The sequence below is a fragment of the Taurulus bubalis genome (genome assembly GCF_910589615.1).
Source record: "Taurulus bubalis genome assembly, chromosome: 16".
Classification (NCBI taxonomy): Eukaryota; Metazoa; Chordata; class Actinopteri; order Perciformes; family Cottidae; genus Taurulus; species Taurulus bubalis.
Window position 1 is genome coordinate 9336209 of NC_136604.1, and position 19456 is coordinate 9355664.

General features: G+C 40.8%; 1 protein-coding gene across 1 annotated transcript in view; it reads left to right on the forward strand.

The window, feature by feature from the left end:
- Positions 1-2904: 2904 nt before the first annotated feature.
- The window catches only part of ptk2aa (protein tyrosine kinase 2aa), a gene marked incomplete at both ends in the record, with an annotated part of 36466 nt that continues 19914 nt past the window's right edge, over positions 2905-19456 (forward strand). Inside the window, 14 exons of the mRNA XM_079231533.1 lie at positions 2905-3028; positions 4500-4738; positions 5595-5764; positions 7198-7285; positions 7671-7750; positions 8231-8293; positions 11043-11097; positions 15829-15969; positions 16209-16286; positions 16539-16646; positions 17640-17757; positions 18040-18070; positions 18901-18965; positions 19285-19371. Of these exons, the coding sequence (XP_079087659.1) occupies positions 2905-3028; positions 4500-4738; positions 5595-5764; positions 7198-7285; positions 7671-7750; positions 8231-8293; positions 11043-11097; positions 15829-15969; positions 16209-16286; positions 16539-16646; positions 17640-17757; positions 18040-18070; positions 18901-18965; positions 19285-19371 (1447 nt within the window). The remainder of the gene's footprint in view (positions 3029-4499; positions 4739-5594; positions 5765-7197; positions 7286-7670; positions 7751-8230; positions 8294-11042; positions 11098-15828; positions 15970-16208; positions 16287-16538; positions 16647-17639; positions 17758-18039; positions 18071-18900; positions 18966-19284; positions 19372-19456) is intronic.

Consider the following 19456-nt stretch of genomic DNA (forward strand, 5'->3'; position numbering starts at 1 on the left):
TCGTACAGGATGTTTCAGTGTGTGTGTACCGGTGGTTTTGTGAGCCGAATTAAAAGACTCTGTTGTTTACATTTTGTTTCTTCATGCCCGAGGTGACGATGTTCAGGTGTGGCGTCTTCATCAGTACCATCACTTAGTCGGCATTACTTTTTCATTGGACCACTGATTTAACTATTTATTTGTTCAGAGGGGATGCATTTCAAGTGCAAAATATCAAATCAAGTTAAACTGTTAATAGCGACGGTGACTTGAAAGATATATCACACCACAGCTATACAGTAAAAACATAAATACACAGAAGAAAACAACATAAAGGCCCTGCAAACATTATTGACACATCCATATGTGCTGCTTAAAAACAAATCTATATGGCACAGCAAATACTGTCAAAAATACATTTGACAATATATAGTGTATGTTTTAAGAACAATTCAACTTAATTACAACCTCATTACACTATTACAATTTCATAGGTGGAGCTGTAAAATTGACATTGTGAGTAAAGGGACGTTGACATGAAGGTATGAAAGTTGTATTGTTAGGTAGCAGCAAAAGAGTAATCTAGTAAAATTGAAGAAACACAGTCTTAAATTATGAGTCAAAGACATTTGTAATTGAAATAGCCTTTGAAATTGAACTTCAAAGTCTTCAAGGCGTGGGTGGGAACACATTGATTGATCTCTAATAACACATATCCAAGGACACATCAACGTATCTATTACAGTTCTGAGGTTTACCTGCATCTTTAAATTTGTATTTGCATTTAGTAGATGGTGGGTGTTGTGTTTCCCTCCCCTGCTAAAACAATTATGTGTTTATAAACACAAAGCGAGATAGAGAGAGAGAGAGAATTTGGTACAGTCCCAAAAGAGCGCTTCCCATTCATGGCGACATCCGGCCCTCCGACAAAAAGGCTTTGAATAGTCCAAACACACACAAACACACACACGCACACACACACACATGCACGCCCACCCTACTAAAACCCCCTGCTCCCACCAGATTTTCATAACAAAGGCCAATGCCTGAGATGGAGCACAGATTATAGGAAACTCACACGTGCAGACACGCACACACACGCACACACACGCGCACGGTACCATTCAAATGTGACATTGGCGTGTACGTTTGTATTTGTGTGTGCTCAGTAACTCATTGCCGTCTGTTCACTTCTTCAGTTTATATGTCCATGTGAGGAATGGAGGCTGGCATCTGGTCAGCAGCAACACTCGCTGTAATAGGTGCCACTCGCTCGCAGCATCGTGTAGGCTCGTTGCCTTGGAGATGAGCCTTCAGGGCAGCGCCCCGAGCACTCTGAGAGCTAGAGAGAGCACGACCCCCCTCACCCCCAAAAGTACAGGCTGAGTGACTTTGAATGTGCAGGGTGAAGTGTGATTGATGGAGACCTTGTTGGTTGGCATGTTGCTAACAGCTGCTAGTTTACATGCTGGGCAACGACTGTTGGCAAACATTAGATTTTCTTCTATTCCATTACCTTAAGGTTTTAGGAGAACATTTTTCTTTTTATTTATTTATTTTTCATCCATAATATTTTGTTAAGAAGTTGGGTGTGTGATCTGTGTTGGCTAAGTTGAAAGAGGGATGGTGGCAGTTTGCCCTTGGATTTAACTACGCTTGTTATGAACAGCTTCATATTACTTTAGGAGGAGTGCATATAAAGTGGAAGATGATTGAGATCTGAAGTGGTGTTAATTACCATTTCTGTCCTGATTTTCTGTGTTGGTTTTGCTACTATCAGGGAATTAAATACTTTCAATGTGATTGGTAGTACTTTAGAGTAGTTAAATGAAGCTATTGTATCTTCTTTTTTCTTCTCTTCCTCTACATTGCTTGCATTTGCGATGGTAGCAATGTTGGTACAACATAAGGGCTGATCTGAGGTCAGCTTCATAAACAGAAGTGGGAGTTTTCTTTCATTGAAGACTAGAGCGATTAGCATATTAATAGTTTCTAGCTCCTCCTGCTCCTGCAGCAGCTTTCTCTCTCTCTCAATCTCTCTCATTCCCACTCAACTTTGTTTCAGTGCTGCTGCTCTGTCCTCTTTTCCTCTAATTCATCCTGAAACAATCACTGCATTTCTCTCTCTCTTTGTCCCACTGTTCTGTTTCCTTTGTTTTTTTTACAGACTCACTCTTCTCTCTCACTTTATTTTACCAAGAGAAGCGGATACCTTTCTGTTTGTTTATCACTGAGCACAGTATTTGTCTCTCCTCCTCTGCAACCACTAACTAACTGCATGTCCACTGGATCCACACGGTACACGTTGGGTTTGCCTCTGCACTTCTGCTGGAGTCTTCTCACCATCACAGGGACTCTACTGAGAGAAATAACCCGAATCCTCTGCTGAGAAGTGGACGCTTCGCTCTTCCAAGGCAACTGCGTAACTATGGAGTGCAGGCATGGAGCAGAAATTGGGCAAAAAAAGAAACAGTGAAATGTCATCGGAGAGGGGCCACTGAGGAGTAGAAGCAGGCTGAAAAGAAGTTGTGGATGAAGCTAACTTTTCGTCTCTGGGGATCTTTCTTGGCTTGTGCAACTGTAGATAACAGGAAAGGATTAAGAAGACAAACAACAAGACGCTTTTTTTTTTAATCTCCTTGTGTTTTTTAAAGCCTCGTCACACTCTATACAACGTGCCAACGGACCAGAAAATTGAGATTTACCCCTCTGGAAGTAACTGTTGGCTAACGAAGCTGTCGACAAAAGTGGGACACAAAGCTTTCTGCCTTGGAGACGGAGTGTGTGTCTGTGTGTTTGGGTTATGTGAGTGTGTTCCTGCAGTTGTGTCAGGACCTTGGTGTGTGTGTTTATTTATGTAGCTTCTGTACACGAGAAGTTGTGTGTGTGTGTGTGTGTGTGTGTGTGTGTGTGTGTGTGTGTGAGATGCGAGGCCGTGAGACCGCTGGCTGTCTATCTGTTCTCGGTGCAGACAGACACAGTGAGAGACAGACATGTATTTCCATGGCAATGAGCGGCTGTAGCCCCTTTCCCATGTGTTGGGACAGAGGTATGAACGACATCTCCTACACACACACACACACACACACACACACACACACACACACACACACACACACACACACACACACACACACACTCAAAAGTAGCAATCCCCTCCTCAGTGTGACATCTGACTCCATGGGAACTGACTTGGTGTACAGCCAGAGCTACCGTTGCTTGGCATTAGTAGTGAGTGAGTGTGTGTGTGTGTGAGAAAGAGAAAGTGGTATGTTTAGGCGCTGAAAGCTATCGGAGTGATTTGTCAATATAAAGGTCTTTAGCAGTCCATATTTATCTCACTGCGATATATCCCTCAACAACTCAACAGCCTCTCTTCTGAGGTGTGTGTGTGTTACAATCAATGGTCTCTCCGTCTCTTCCTCTCAGCTGTAATTACCTGCTGGAACATATCAATTTTCCTTGAATAGAGGAGAGAGGAGGAGAAGCACAGGACTAAAGGGAAGCAGAAAAAGAGAGTGAAAGAGATCTCACCATCTTTTACTCCACTGTCATGATTACAACAGCACACACAAACACGCATAGAAGAACACGTCTCGCAGTCATACACACAGACACAGAGGAGGTAGTTCTCGTTGGGCATTCCCAGATGAAGTTGCCATGAAAATGCAGGAAGTGTGTCAATGTCACAACTTCTTATTCAGGAAAAACGTCAGCCTGAGGGGCATTGTCTGTGTGTCATAGGCACAGGTGGTTACATATTGAGCCTTGACCCTGAATGAACCGCTCTCTCTTTATTTCCCTCTCTGGTATTTCATTGTTCTGTGTTTTTCATATTTTCTCCCCCAAAGAACAATGTTGCCTAAGAATGTCATATTCCAAACAGACACAAAGTTTATTCTATGTAAGTCCACAACATTACAAGTGCATCCGCTTGTAATCGACAGCAGAGAAAATAAGAAAACACATAGTCTATTATTATTACATAGTGAAACAATGACAGTGACTGAAACAATTAGTTGATTTATTAATTAGTAGATTGACAGGAATATAATTGGGAACTATTATTATCACATATGACATGTTTCCGTTATTGTTCAAACACAAGTGGCAAACATTCTCTGGTTTCAGCTTCCTAAATGTGTACATTTGCTTCTTTTCTCAGTTTTATGTCAACGTAAACTGAATATCTATGGATTTTTGACTGTTGGTTGCACACAACAAGTAATGTGGAGATGTCACCTATCTTGTGCATTGGGATATATAGTGATCAGAGGATTAATCAAGAGGAAAATCAGCAAATTCTTCTGTGATGCAAATGTTAGTTACAGCCATCATCTTGGACTATGAGTAATTATTTTTGGCTTTTTTTTCTCCATGGATTGATGATAAACATGATAGTTTCTTTGTTGTTAACTTCTATGTTCAGTATGTGAGGCAGTAGTGAATATTTCCTCTCTTCAGATTCTACTCCTTATTCTGGCTCACCAATGTCTCATTTGCTCTTTTCTGCTTCCCAGAATATGACAGACACCTAGCAGTGTCAACAGGGAAAACCATGGCGACGGCCTACCTGGACCCCAACCTGAACCATGCCCTCCTAGGAGGCGCCAAATCACGACTAAGCACGGGGGTGTCGGACCGTACCATGGCTGGCTCCGTGGACAGGGTTCTGAAAGTCTTCCATCACTTCGAGACCAACACTGAACACAGCTGCTGGTCCTCCAATATCAGATATGGAGATGCTACGGATGTCAAAGTAAGAAGAGAAACACACGTGTATGTCCCACCACATACTGAATGTATGCTCGGTGAGAATTCAGACAAAACGACAAATGAGCGAAAGGAAAGTCAGTCAAATTCATCCTCCAGGATATTTCCATCTGAAACAAAGTCGTGGTGCAGATTTTTTCAACTAGAAAAATATTGAATATCCCCAGCCTAAACAAATAGAACATTATAACTTTCAAAGCGGTAATATTTGGTGCTCATTTGGCACCGCTATAAGTATCAGTTTATCGCCAGCAGTAGTTTTAAAGGTGGACTCTTGCTGTTGGTCCTCAGCCCAGGGTTCTAGCCATCTGCTCTGATAAGGGATTTTCAGCAAAAGGATAATATTTTGCTTCACAAATACACATAACCTCAGGGCATGCTCTCTGTGTGTGTGTACGCATGTGTTTACTTTCGCAGTATGCTTTTAGATCCACTCACATGATGCAGGAACTACTTAGCACTGCTCCAACTTTAGTGGTCGTACAGGATACGTCACTCCAAATCTCCTCTCTCTCTCCTTCAGTATCTAGGTCAGACCCCCTAGCGTTGGCAACACACATGGTTGTGTGAGCATTATCATGCATGTGTGTATGATGTCTGTCAACTTGTTTGGGTGGGAACGTCAGGTTGAATCACTTGAATTCACCAACACTCACGCATAGACTCATGCCCTCACTGACCTGATGAAAAAAGGCCAGACGTAACGGAATGTCCACTTTATCCTTCAATATCAGTCTATTAATGCATTTTGAATTTTCTACTACTTAAAGTTGATGTAACTGTGCAATGAGAAGTCGGTAGAAAAAAGCCTTTCACATACAATTGATACGCTTTGTTTCCAGGGAATCATCCAGAAGATTCTTGACATCCACAAAGTGCGCTGGACGTCTTGTTTCGGCCTGCGTCTCAGCAACAGCCAATCCAGAGACCAGGTGCACTGGCTCCACCCCGATCTGGGCGTGTCCCACGTCAGAGAAAAATATGACCAGGCACGAGCAAGTGAGGAGTGGAGGTGAGAGAAGAGTGTATCTTACTGAACAACGTAATTTAGTAGATTATCATTGTGCATCAAACACGGTATGCTAAAGCCTGTTCATTGTCACAGCTTTGGGCCGGAAATAAAGCACACGCTTTATTAAGAGCTGTTGTTTTGCTAGGATTGGATTGGCAAACAGGCAGAATTGTTGTAAAAGTTGTGTCAGACAAGATTTTGTGTTGACAGGAAACAGTTTGGGAAGGGTTGTGAGCTTAAACTGTGGGTGTTAGTGTGGCTAGTAGACTAACAAGAGCACATAGCTGTGAATTACCAGCCAAGCAGTGTCCCTCTTCCTCCTCTGCTGATTTGTATTTCCTCATGTAATATATTTTGTGGTGGTTGATTTTCTTTGACAAAAATAAAATCAGACAACATGTACTACAGATACATTTGCAGCCAGAAGCAAATGCTCCTCGCCTCATTCCTCATAGAAATGAATGTGGAGGAAAATGTGCACCTTAATTAAGGCAGCCAGCAGGCAAAGATCAAATATAGGATATAATAAATGTAAGTCAAAAGGTTACCAGGCAGAGTAGTGGTATTTTTATTCATTGAGATGCCAAAGATGAAATGTCGTCCAGCTTGTCAGGAGATTCTGTGGCAGGCACGTGCAGGTCCTTGAAGAAGGAACATTCAATAACAGCTGTGAGGTTAAACTTCATAGCCTAGACAATAATAATCTAGACAATTGTTACTTATTCAGCCTAGTAAATTAAGTCAAAGTCTCTGTCTCCTCAAACAGCTAGAGCCTAAGCAGTCTGCCTTATTGTACACTAAAGTAGAAGAGTAGATTTATTGCAAACAACGTTAAAAATGGTGCGACCCATCTGTTGTTTGTGAGATGTAATGTGGTCGAGTTGGTCCGGCAGTTTAGATGTTAATGCACTAGTATATATTAGGTTTACTGTGGCGGCCTCGGTGCTAATGCTATTGTGAGGTAGAGACCTTTTGCTCTGTGGCCATAAAAAGAGAGAGAACCAGATGCCTGCTTTGTCTGACACATCAACAAGTCTCTCTGTCTCTGTCCGTCTCTCCTCTGCTGATCTTGCAATCAGTCTTCTGATTTGCATTCTTGCATGTCGATCGTTTTCTTACCTCTTTCTGTCTCATTCTCTTCTTACTCCTTCTCTAATCCACTCTCTTCTTCTACTACTCATCACACTCTTTAATCATGTCTTCTCTATGATAGATTTGATTCTGTACCTTTCCTTTCCTTTCCTCTGCTATCCACTTGGTTCTGAAACTGACTGGTTCTAATGTTTTTAACCACATGTCTCAAGCATATTACTCTATCCCAACAGTTTCCCCAGTAGACACAAAAGCTGCGAGTTGTTTTTTAAGTTAGAAGAATGGTATTGTTGCACCTCTGTGCAACACGCTCACTCTCCCTTTCTTCTTGTCCACTGTAGGTATGAGTTAAGGATCCGGTATCTTCCAAAGGGCTTTGTGCAGCAGTTTACAGAAGATAAACCTACACTCAACTACTTCTACCAACAGGTATACACACACACACACACACACACACACACACACACACACACACACACACACACACACACACACACACACACACACACACACACAGATGCACCCAGGCACACAAACATATTTAATTTTCTGCCGACAGCTAGCAAGCAGCTGAGACATATGGCACTGCTTGAAGGACTGTGTGTGTGTGTGTGTGTGTGTGTGTGTGTGTGTGTGTGTGTGTGTGTGTGTGTGTGTGTGTGTGTGTGTGTGTGTGTGTGTGTGTGTGTTGGTAATCTAGGTCACTAGGACAGTGTGTGCATTTGTGTGTGAGATAGATTGCTTGACATTTGTTGTTTGTAGCAATAAATGTGTTGATGAACATATTTTTGTGATGTGTATTTGTGTCCCCCAGGTGAAGAATGACTACATGACAGAAATTGGGGAACAGGTGGAACAAGATGTTGCTCTAAAACTGGGTTGTCTAGAAATCAGGTAGGATGTGCTCACACTACTGAACTGTGGTTCTCTTTTAGGACTTTGCACATGAATAACTCAAAGCTACGATGTACTACAAACTACAGTCGCTCTTTATGTTTGATGTCTACTGTCTTTTTTACAACAAAAGCAAGAGTTTTCTCCCATCACAGATTAAAAAGGAGTTTGAAACAATCACAAACTCTTTCCATCCATTTTGCCTAAACTATCAGTTAAAGCAATATCCTTGTAATTTACAATAGTCGTCTTCACAAGACAAGTTTTTACTCCTACTTTTACTCCTACTTCGTAATATAAAACACAAGCCAAAATACGTCTAATCAAGTTGTTTATACTGCAAATGTTGGTTAAGTTTTGACCTCTAAAACCTGAATAGTTTTCAACACATTTGACAATGAATCACTTTAAATTGTGTGCGTCTGCTGTGAATGTTTTTGACCTTGTTGTTTTTCTGTGTCCTGCTGGTTTAAATTCCAGGAGGTTCTTCAAAGAGATGAGAGGAAACGCCCTGGACAAGAAATCCAACTATGAACTATTGGAGTAAGTATTTTCTTCCTGAGCTAAATGCTGTGGCGGCTCACACATGTTCTGGTACAGCACATCCTTCCTCTGAATGGAAATATGTGTTGTAAGCCTGCAGAAATAACAGAAAAACGACACAGTGTCTGGGTTTTTGGATAGCGGGTGGAAAACAATAGAAATCATTTCAATAAGAGTTTGAGAAGTACACAACAGTCTGGAAACATTTAAACATTGTTTTTCAATTGTATTGCTTTTTCTTTTAGTGGTGCAGAGAAAGTCTGAAGTGTAGCTGCAGTTATATTTTGCACCACTGTGTTTATTCAGTCACCCAATCACCCTCGTCATGTTTTAAAACCACTTCGAAACCAATCCCCGTCCTAGCAGGCTGAGCGATTATTAGTTAAAACTCTAAATCATAGCTTGTTTTATGAAAAAAAGCCCAAAACTGCTGTATTTGGATGTATTTAACACCATAAATAATATACAAGTGAAATATATGGTTTGGTAAATGAGAAAATGCAAATGTGACAGATGTGCGCAAATGTACCCCAATGCAAATTTTAGAGACCTTGTCTGAATTTTCTCTGAACTAAACCCTCTCTAACTTTGTTCTGCTTCACTTTATCAAAGTCAACCTTTGCAGAGATCATATTGTGCTATGATCTGGGTTAGAGTTAGACCTTACAGCTGCATCATTTCAAAGAAATAATTATCCTCAAAGTGCTTTTTTTCTAGGCGGACCTGAAACCTTTTCATTTTTGCTGTGTGTCATCTTCTTTTACTCTTAACCAGTAACATATAGACTGATATTTACACATCTGAACAAAATCTCACATGTGTAGGCTTTTATTATAACACCAACATTATTCAAATAGCCCTAGTGGTTGCAGAAATACACCCTTTTTAGTTTGGGTGTGCAATTTTCGAGCAGAGGCCTAAAAATAGGTTGGTTTTCAAAACTCCTTCCATACTGATCCACCACCATCTCTCTGCAGGATGGACGTTGATGAACATTAACAAACCGCGGCCTCAACGAGGCTTGGCTCTAACGTGATCAGATTCTAATGAGCTGCCCTCTTCCAATGAAGTCTTTCTTTCTGTCCACCAGCCTAACGAGCTCTCCAATTAACTGAGAAGAATGCGCTCTGTCTTTCCACCAATATCTCTTTGTCTCCCTCTTCGCCGTCCTCCCAGTCCCACTCTGTCTGTCTCTCGTCTCTAGACTCTCATCCTTCATTTTTGTCTGCTTTTCTCCTGTGTTCTAGCCGTCTTTGTTTTTTCTCTCTTTCTCCCTCTCTGTTGATCTGATAAAGATGTTGTGTCATGCATAGTTTAAACCAGCAAAAGGGAAAGTGCCGTCAGGGCTTTGGATACACCAAGCTGACAGTTGGCCATGGGGGCTCTTGTTAGGTGTCTCTGGTTGATCTTAGCTTACACATTTTGAAGAGTGTCTGTTATTTCGCCCATTTTATTTCTACGTTTTTGTCACCTCTACTTTTTTTTATATTCTTTCTTTGACTAAAAGACTAAAAGCCAGCAATACAACTTTTGATTTTCTGGGTCCATAATTTCCAAATAATTTCCTTAATTTTCAAGAGGTTTTCCATGAAAGAGCTCTATTTTCCCCATAGTTTGTACCAATTACATAGTTATTTCCTGGAAACCTCTCGGACCTTATCAGGAATTTATTAGGAAATTCCAGACCCATATTTTTTTAAGAATATAATAAGGTGTAGTCTCAATAGATTTGCATTGGGGTAAAATGTTCAATTTTGTTGTGTTTGCATTTCTTCACAGTAGTACTGTACTGTAGTAGTCGTAGTAGTCGTAGTAGTAGTAGTAGTAGTAGTAGTAGTAGTAGTAGTAGTAGTAGTAGTACTTGGTTTGTTCCTCCACATGTGCGTGTTTGAGATCAGTTGGCTGTGGTCCTTCAGTTGTGCTTGTTCTTTGAGGTCTTGGTGTCATCTTTCAGAGCCATTTATTTTCTGTTTATGCATCCTGTGGCAGATGTGATGTACATAGCTTGGATATTGAGAGAGAGAGAGAGAGAGAGAGAGAGAGAGAGAGACTCTTTGAGTTTTGGGGTGGACAAACAGCATGTTTTATCCTTTCATAGACATGAAGATGAACAGCTCCAAGGGAAGTCGTAGTATTTGCACATGTGTTTGTCATAGAGAGTATAATTAAAGCTGAGGCAAGCCTGACATTTTGGACAACCACAAGGAAGCACTTTGTTTCTGTGATTTACGACTATATATAATAATAATTGACTGATATTTGACCTATGTTGGAGAAATAGGATGACGTAAGCTACTCTCTCTCTCTCTCCACTCATTCTGTCCTCCTATCCCTGCGCTTAGTCTTCTCTCCAGAGGAGTTTGAATCATTAGTTGGCTTCCTGTTTTAGCTCCGCACATCTTTCTTTGTCTTTGTTCCCTCTTTGTACTCCTCCCTGCCTCTCTCTTTCTCTCTCTCTCTCTTTTCATACTCTCTCTGTTTTTCCTCAGCCCTGTCTCTTAGGAAAAGACGAGCCGTGCTCTGTACTGTCAGCACTTAGTCACGGCTTTCTGTTTTCTGTTTCTTGTCTTCAGTTGCCTGTCCTGCGTAACAGTATCTGTCTGTAGCTATTATAATTTCTCTGCAGAAGAAAAAAATAAAGCTGCTGAGATCAGATAAAGACCAAAGTGTTTTTCAATTAACATTCCTTAGTGTAATTACAGCATAGTAATCATTCTGCTCTCTTCCCCTCATATCTCTCTCTTTCCAGGAAAGACGTGGGTTTGAGGCGTTTTTTCCCCAAAGACCTGTTGGATTCAGTCAAGGTGAGAATAATGAGTTTTGAATAGAGATCAAAACAGAGGTGGATTACAAACAATGTATTCACTTGCTCCTCTTGAAATAGTTCAATAGGAGGGTTTCAGATCAAAATGTGGGTGTCCTGGGAAGAAATGCTCTCCCCTCATTCAGCAGCTGCTATCATAAAGGCCCATCTGCTCCACTGGAGTTGCTCAATTCCTAAAAGTAACCAGAGTGTGTGGTTATAGGCAGCTCCCTACGCAAAGCGAATGCTCTTTTGAGCCAATTTTCTGAATGTGCTACTTGATGTGTTGTCAGACCCAGGACCTGGCCTGGCTGACTAAGTGTGAAGCAGTCCAAGACTCGGTAAGAGTGAAATGAGATGTTGCCAACTAACAAGTTTAGGTGACAGAAGACGAGTGACGGAATGAAAAAGACAATATGACACTTTTACTAGAGCACCTACTTACACACCATATATAGATGAGTGTGATGAATGTAGTTTTTAACAATGAAGTATCACAGTTCCACAAATCTTTGAATAGTTTGATTTTGTAAAATATCTTGATTCGCTTTCTTAAATGAGAAGATCAATACCACTCATGTCTGTCAAGTAAAAATAAGACTTGAAACATCGGGAACAGCGAGCCTAGATTTGCACTGAAACTTTAATTTTTGATAAACTAAACTTTTAATTTGTAGTCTGGCAGATTTGGGTTGAGGGTGTTTGCATGTGAAGGCTGTGTTTGCTTGCACAATGAACAGCGTCTGTGTCAGTGATACATTTACGGCACGCGTTTATGGGGAGGGTCTTGGTGTGTGTCTGTGTGAAAGAAAGGCCCCAGTGACCCGAAAAGGTCTTGATGTCAGCAGGCGGGCGGACAGATGCTCTGCAGAGGGAGAGAAACTGTGTTTGTGTATGTGTGTGGGTGTGTGACCCTGAGGTCATGCTTAAACCCACTTTCTCTTTCCAACAATGAGGAGGGAGGAGGAGGCGGCATTGTGCGTCTCCTTCTGGGGTCCCCCGTCTGTCAAGCCCTGCTGACTCCCCCTTCATCACCTTCTCTACCTCCTATTTCTCTAATGTTCTACTCTTCTGGCAGAAATGACAACACACTCTCTCCTGACTTCTGTTTTCTAAGCTATGAAGATGCACTCAATGACATATGTGTAGTCAAACATTGGCACATCTGACTTCATTGTAGATGTCTAGACTGATGCTGTAATTGAATAATGGCTTGTAAGGCTTGTATTTATTTCATTTTATTATGATACATGCCCGACACATATGAATGCAAGAAAATGAGAATGAGTAGTATGCTCATTACTAAGTATACTAAGTTCCTTGCGTTTAACATCATGAATAGTAAAGCTGAAACATTGAGCCAATTAATTATTTTTTACAATTTTTAGCGTTGTTTTTAAGCAAAATTACTAAACATTTTCTAGTTCCAGCTTCTCAATTGCAACAATGTGATGATAAAACAAATATCTTTATGTGTTGGTCTGTTTGTGACACAAAAAAGCGATGTGAAGAGGCCAAACAATTAACTGATGACTTAAGAAAAGAATCATTACCTGCAGCCATATTGACTTACTTGTGTCTGTCTTTGAGTATTTTTGTACATTGGCAATTAAAAACAGTTAATGTGAAGCAAGTGATAAGTGCCACATCTGCTCTTACATACATCCCTAACATACACACATGGATATGTGTGTAAGAGAGAGAGGGAGAGCACAGCTGTCATCTACGTTTCTGTCGTTCGCTCTGGTGAAAGAGAATGGTAGTCATTTAGTGGGATTATTCAGCCTCAATGGACTCTACTTCCACACACACACACAAACCCAAGAGCAGATGGCCGTGGTAGTAAACAGTGACTGATGTTCGTTGTGGTGAAAGCTTTTTAAAGAGCAAAGTCTGTTCATTTCTATTGACAGGCTGAGCAGCAGGTTTAGTAAAATTGACTTTGAGTGGCTTTGCAGATCAAAGTTTGATCAACCAGTCGAGGAGTCTGTTTCCTCCTCATCAGGTTGATAACTTCCTGCATTACTCTCAACTTCGAGAAACCAAGGGTTAGCCCAACACAGTTTGGTGATATTGAAGTGAGATTCCAATCATCAATTGAATATCAATGTCTGAAACGAGGCCCCTCCTCGTATATACACAAAGTACTACATATCTTGCATCTCTTGCAAAAGCAACACTTCATTCAAAACTACATACTCTCTTCTAAAAATACACACAAGTACATGTTTTGTGTCACAAACAAACCCTGAAGTAATGTGTGGAGATGATTACATTTTGACTTACTATTTTATATTGATGTCTTTAAACTAGATATATTTGTAATAACGGCCAAAGTAATTGTTAGTGTAGTCTCCTCTGATTTGTATTATATACATGATGAATATTTGTTTAAAAGCTTTAAGATTAAGCCAGGAAGTTTATACAGATTCATTCTTCATTAATGCACTTTGTGTGATATACTATTTATCACAGTGGATCTGGGCTGTGTGCAGTACTGTTCTCTTTTCTTTGGGATTAGTAACTCAATAATCAAAATCTCCATATATATTAATTAACAGGAAGTTAGTGGTAAATTAATGAATCAGAAATTATACCATGCACGTATCCTAGGATAACATTCATGTAAATCAGTATTACTGTCAGGACAACGTTTTTTGAGTAGTTCCGCCCTGATGAAGGCCTGATGAGCCCGAATCAGGCGCTGCTTTAACCAACGTCTGAATAATTAAGGCTCTCCTTGCTCTGCATAAGAGTCTCTGAAGAACGTTCTCTTTTCTGTGGGAAAAGTACATGTATTGATTTGAAACGTAGAGAACAGTTTTACAGGTTTGGCCACTATGACACAACATTGCATTGGACCGAAGCTCAATATTGCCTCCAGCCCAAAACAGGTCGAAATCCCATCTGAGGAAAGAAACACAGAGATGCGATACACACCGTCATCATTGTGTCCTTCCTTCTGTAAACAGCCTGTTGAATGGTACAATAAATATACAGTATGTGTATATATATATATATATATATATATATATATATATATATATATATATATATATATATTTATTTATTCTGTCTGACTGGCCAGCAGAGGGACATAACTGGTCAGCCCTGTTGCCACAGCGATGGCCAGCATGGTGATGGGCAGGGCGATAGCTACTCGCAGTACTTCCTCTCAGGAAGGGTGGACACTTTGGACTGACAATATCTCTTTGTGTTAATACATGTGTGTGAGTCTGGTGGAATTTGAGGAATTAAAACACAGATCCTATCAAGAACATGGAGAACACACAAATACGCGCATCTACGCATTATATTCTGTAATCATTTGTGTGTAATGACATCTGTTGAGATCACACACAGACACACACACAGGAACATTTGAGGTGGTGTGTGTGTGTGTGTGTGTGTGTGTGTGTGCGTGTGTGTGTGTGTGTTTCTCTTGATTCCTTCAGGCTTATTGAGTAGACAGCTGGCAACAGTGCTCTGTACTGAAAGGAAGTGCAGATATTCATGCTCTTATTTAAAAATTAATAATAAAAACAGCAATAGAAATTGACAGTTGTTTAAAAAAAAAAAAGGTTAATAAACCAAAATTAAGACTTAATTGTCACTATATAAATTATTCTGCCCTCCAAAAGTGTAATACAAGCCAAGGGGTTATACACATTGACATCTTCTGGGCCTCATTAGACTCACCTAACATCAGTCAATTGCTTCTGTCTCAGTCCCAGTTAAAGGTCAATACAGTTGATCTTTTTGTGGTTGTAGTTTTAATTGTTAACTGTTCATTTATTTTGTGTAGAATGACCTCAATGTGATGAACCAGTCTACTGTAAATCCACACTTGTTTTTTTTAAGCCTGGTTGCACTAAATCCCCTCTAATCTTTATCTTAATCTATATATGGGGAGCTATTTATAGTTACAGACTGTCTGTACTGTAAATGTGCTTGTGTGAATGGGTATTTTTATAAAACGTGCTATGTGTTTATGTGTGTTTAGATACCACGGTCATCTATATACATTTGTTTGCACTTAATACTGAATATTTGTCTATGGATATGTTTAAAAGCTCAACATCATATGAGGGGGAGGGCTGGGTTGAAAAGGAATGAATCCCGCTTCATATAAGTCACAGTGTTTCATATATCCGATAAAGAGGATTATATATGACATTGTGTTCATGTGTGTGTGTCGTGCATTTTCATGTCCAGAGAGTAATAAAACATTTTCCGAGATGGATTTTCTTTCTGTCAGCTTCCCATCTGTCTTCTCTATGATGTAAGCAACCTAAAAAAGGTGAAACACAACTCTCGCACTGTGAGTCATACAGTGAGATTTAAGTTTCACTACAGATGAACTTGGGCAGACTGATGTTTAATTGAGTGGTAACCAACAGCATTAATGTGTCTGTGTGGAGATATGGATCTGAACCTAAGAGTGCCCCTGGAATTAAGTGCTGTTGTCAATTTGATTGGAACCAGAGTGGACTATTAGTCAATCAATGTTTTCCTCTCAGTCTCTGTAACTCTGCGCTCTCTCTCACACACACACACACACACACACACACACACACACACACACACACACACACACACACACACACACACTCATGCCTCCTGCTCTTTTCTTGCAGTTACAGATTTGCTTTAATTTTGTAATAATGTTTTAGATAAAGTTAGTTTTTGTATTAATTGTCTTCCTTCCCTTCTAATTCTCTCCTCTCTTCAGGCTAAAACTCTTCGAAAGCTGATTCAGCAGACATTTAAGCAGGTAGCCAATCTCAACGATGAGCAGTGCATCCAGAAGTTCTTGGAGATCCTCGCACCGATCTATCGCTACGACAAGGAGTGCTTTAAATGTGCCCTTGGGGTAGGTTTCTTCCATTCTTGCCTCCACTCTAAGCTCTGGTTAGTTGTGTTAGGCTGCCTCCTTTTGGTGGCATCAGGTACTGCATGTATCCAAGATGTGATGTGGTGCCACAGAGTGTCTTCACTTATATGATTCATGCCATGACCCCTTCTAAATCCTTTTGTTATTCTCTCCTTCGTGCCTTGTTGCGCTCACTCTCTTCCTCGTTCAACTCGTGCCCCCACTCTTCTCTCCAACAGTCCAGCTGGGTGATCCAGGTGGAGTTAGCCATCGGGCCAGAGGAAGGGATCAGCTACCTCACTGACAAGGGATCCACGGTGAGTTCCTCCTGAGACCACATCGTACTATACAGCCAGGTGTAAGATACGCTACCAATGGCCTCTACTTGTAATGTTGCGTATCCCAAACACATTCAGGCCAATTGTTTCCAGGCCACAAAGAGTAGTCATTACTTTAAGACTTCACGGATAGCCCTTGTTCATTTGATTATGAATTAATATGGATAGGTTGAGCCCAGTTCCCATGGTTTCATTTTGACTCTATCTGTGTCCCTCTCTCTCTGTCCCTAGCCCACCCATCTAGCTAACTTTAACCAAGTCCAGTCCATCCAGTACTCTGCCATGGAGGAGAAAGACAGGAAAGGGATGCTACAGCTCAACGTAGCCGGAGCTGCTGAGGTATTACGACCCTGTCTGACTGTCTCTTTCTCTAGATGTAGAAATTTGCCCATGAAAAACTCAATGATCTGCATCAACTCAAAACTGTTGACATTTTAGACATCTGATTCACATGTAGTTCTTTAATGTTTTGTATTCTGTTTTATCACTAGAACTCTATCTTTATGTAGTACACACTTACTCACATATAGGTTGAGTTGTCTACCTTTCCCAAGATCAATTTTAACAAGAGGAGGGTCTTGGGAGAAGTTGATGTACTGAAATACTGGAAGTTTTTCTTTTTTTTAAAGAGTATTCAAGCTCATACTTTTAGAGAATTCTGTAAAGCTATGAAAAAGGTCATAAGAATGCAGGTTTTCTCACTCTCTCAAGAGTGTTATTGGAATGATCTTTTTAGTAATGATGACTGCTTCAGCCTCTAATGGATACTAAAGACCCATAAAATGTGTCCATCACGGTGCATAGCTTGGTTACTCTGCCCTCTGTGTGTAAGTGAGTGGCTGAGATGGATCCCAAGAATAACTAATGGTTTTCCATGTATTGATTCCACATACCGGTTATACTCACACAGGAAGGGTTTCATAACATGAGTGGAGTCTTTTAGTTTTATTGTCTTTTATAGTATTGGATTTATTACACACACGCACACACACACACACACACACACACACACACACACACACACACACACACACACACACACACACACACACACACACACACACACACACACACGCCAATGCTGTGAGAGAGAGCTTTCCCCTAGTTTCCCCCTGACGTAAGGAGCAGCTGGAAACCCCCACTGTGCTGTTACGTTTAAGAGTAAATGTGTGTGTGTGTGTGTGTGTCTGTGGAGATAATGGCTCTTTGTAACAGGCCTGCCACTGTGTGTGTGTGTGTGTGTGTGTGTGTGTGTGTGTGTGTGTGTGTGTGTGTGTGTGTGTGTGTGTGTGTGTGTGTGTGTGTGTGTGTGTGTGTGTGTGTGTGTTGCAGCCTCTCACAGTTACGACAGCATCGCTGACCATGGCAGAGAACTTGGCTGACTTAATTGACGGTTACTGTCGGCTTATCTCCATGGAAACTCACTCTTTCATCGTCAGATTTCAGAAAGGTAAGAAACTGAAGATACCGCCTTTCTGTCTCGTCTCTTTAGGATTATGCAAAAAATATTTAGCTACAACCCTTTAGCACACCTCATATAATGTTGACTTTTCTGTGCTTGAACATGTACTATAGAAATAAGTCAAAAAATTGTGAGCTTTGCTTTTTTACTATTTCGAAAGAAAATCCATGGAAGATCAATTTGCTACTGAACAGCTTCAGGACTCTTCCACATTTACTTTGCTTACCATTACTCATCCTTTTCCTGAAGATTTGAGTTTCTGTCCGCTAGAGGGAGAGAGAGCTCTGCCTTCCATCCCAAAGTAAGTACTTGTCTCATTCTTCGTATTGTTACAGTAAATCCTATATCTGTCTCTTGCAAATATGAAATGTTGTGCAGTGTTTTATCAGTCCATTTCTGAGACAAAACCAATGTCTTTGTAGTTCAAATAACCACAATATCATTCTTTATAATATTAATCAGTCAGTTACAACCCATTGGTTTACATTATCAGAGCAGTGTCCATTAATACATTATGTAAAAACTTAACAGACTTTTGAAACAGTTTCATGCCCAAACGGTTTATCAATAATTCAGCAAAGAGAAAAACTAAAGTGGAACAACTTAATTTGAGGGTTTTTGGCTCACAACAGCAGGGCCTTCGTTTGTTTATCTGTGACCGTAGAAGCTTGGAGGCCACTTGATTCATTTCAAACACCAACCTTTTGCTTATTTTTTGGTTATTTCAATTAAAATATCTCTCTCTCTTTTTCTCCTCTTTCGCTCCATCTGTGGTCAAATAAGGAGATACGTGTAGGAGCCAAATATTTTCCACTAAGAGTTTTCAAACACTTGGATAGTCTCCTCCTCTTTCTCTCAATCTAAGTTTCTTTTTGGTCTCTGTCTCTCTCTCTCTTTTCCTCTCTGCCTGTTGTGGTTGTGATGTAAAGATCGTAGTTCAGCTCAGACGACCCAGACAGAGAGACCACTGCAAAGGCAGAGAGAGGGATAATTAAAACAGACAGGGTTGGTTTACAGAGGCAGCGTCAACAGGCTCCTCGTTCACTGAGATCGCACTTCAAAAATCACTTCTCTTTTTTGTTTAAAGCATTAAAAGTGTTGTCTAATTTGTTTATTTTTCTTCTTTTCTAGATTGTCCAACAATGAGAAAAAGTTAGAAGCAGTCAGGAGTGGAGTAAGAGCGATCTCTGTCTCAGGTAAGAAGAATGTCGTGCTCACAAGTCGACAGGTTAAGAAAAAGATGCACACAGTCTGATGTCTTTGTTGGCTCCAACTACTGTCTTTCTTCCTGTCTTTTCCTCCAACATCTGTTTTCTCTCTCACTCATCTCTCATTGTTTTCTTCTCTGTTGGGACCGCCTCTCCCTGTGTCTCGCCCCATCCTTTCTGTTCCTTTCTTTCTTTTGTTTACTTCCTCTGCCCCTCTGTCTTCCACACGTCTCCCCTCTGTACTCATTCACTCTTGTTTTTATTATTTCTCTCACGCTGGTCTTCTTTCCTGCCTGATTGGCTGCAGGCCTAGTGACATCGTCGCCTCCCAAGCCAACCAAGGCGCGGCGTTTCCTCCGCCCCTTTGTCTTCTGTTCCGATTCGCCGTCCAATGGTATCCACTGCTCTCATTGGACAGTTAGTGGAGGAGCGCGTCCACAAATTGTGATGTGGCGGAAATAAAATGCCTGATTTGATGA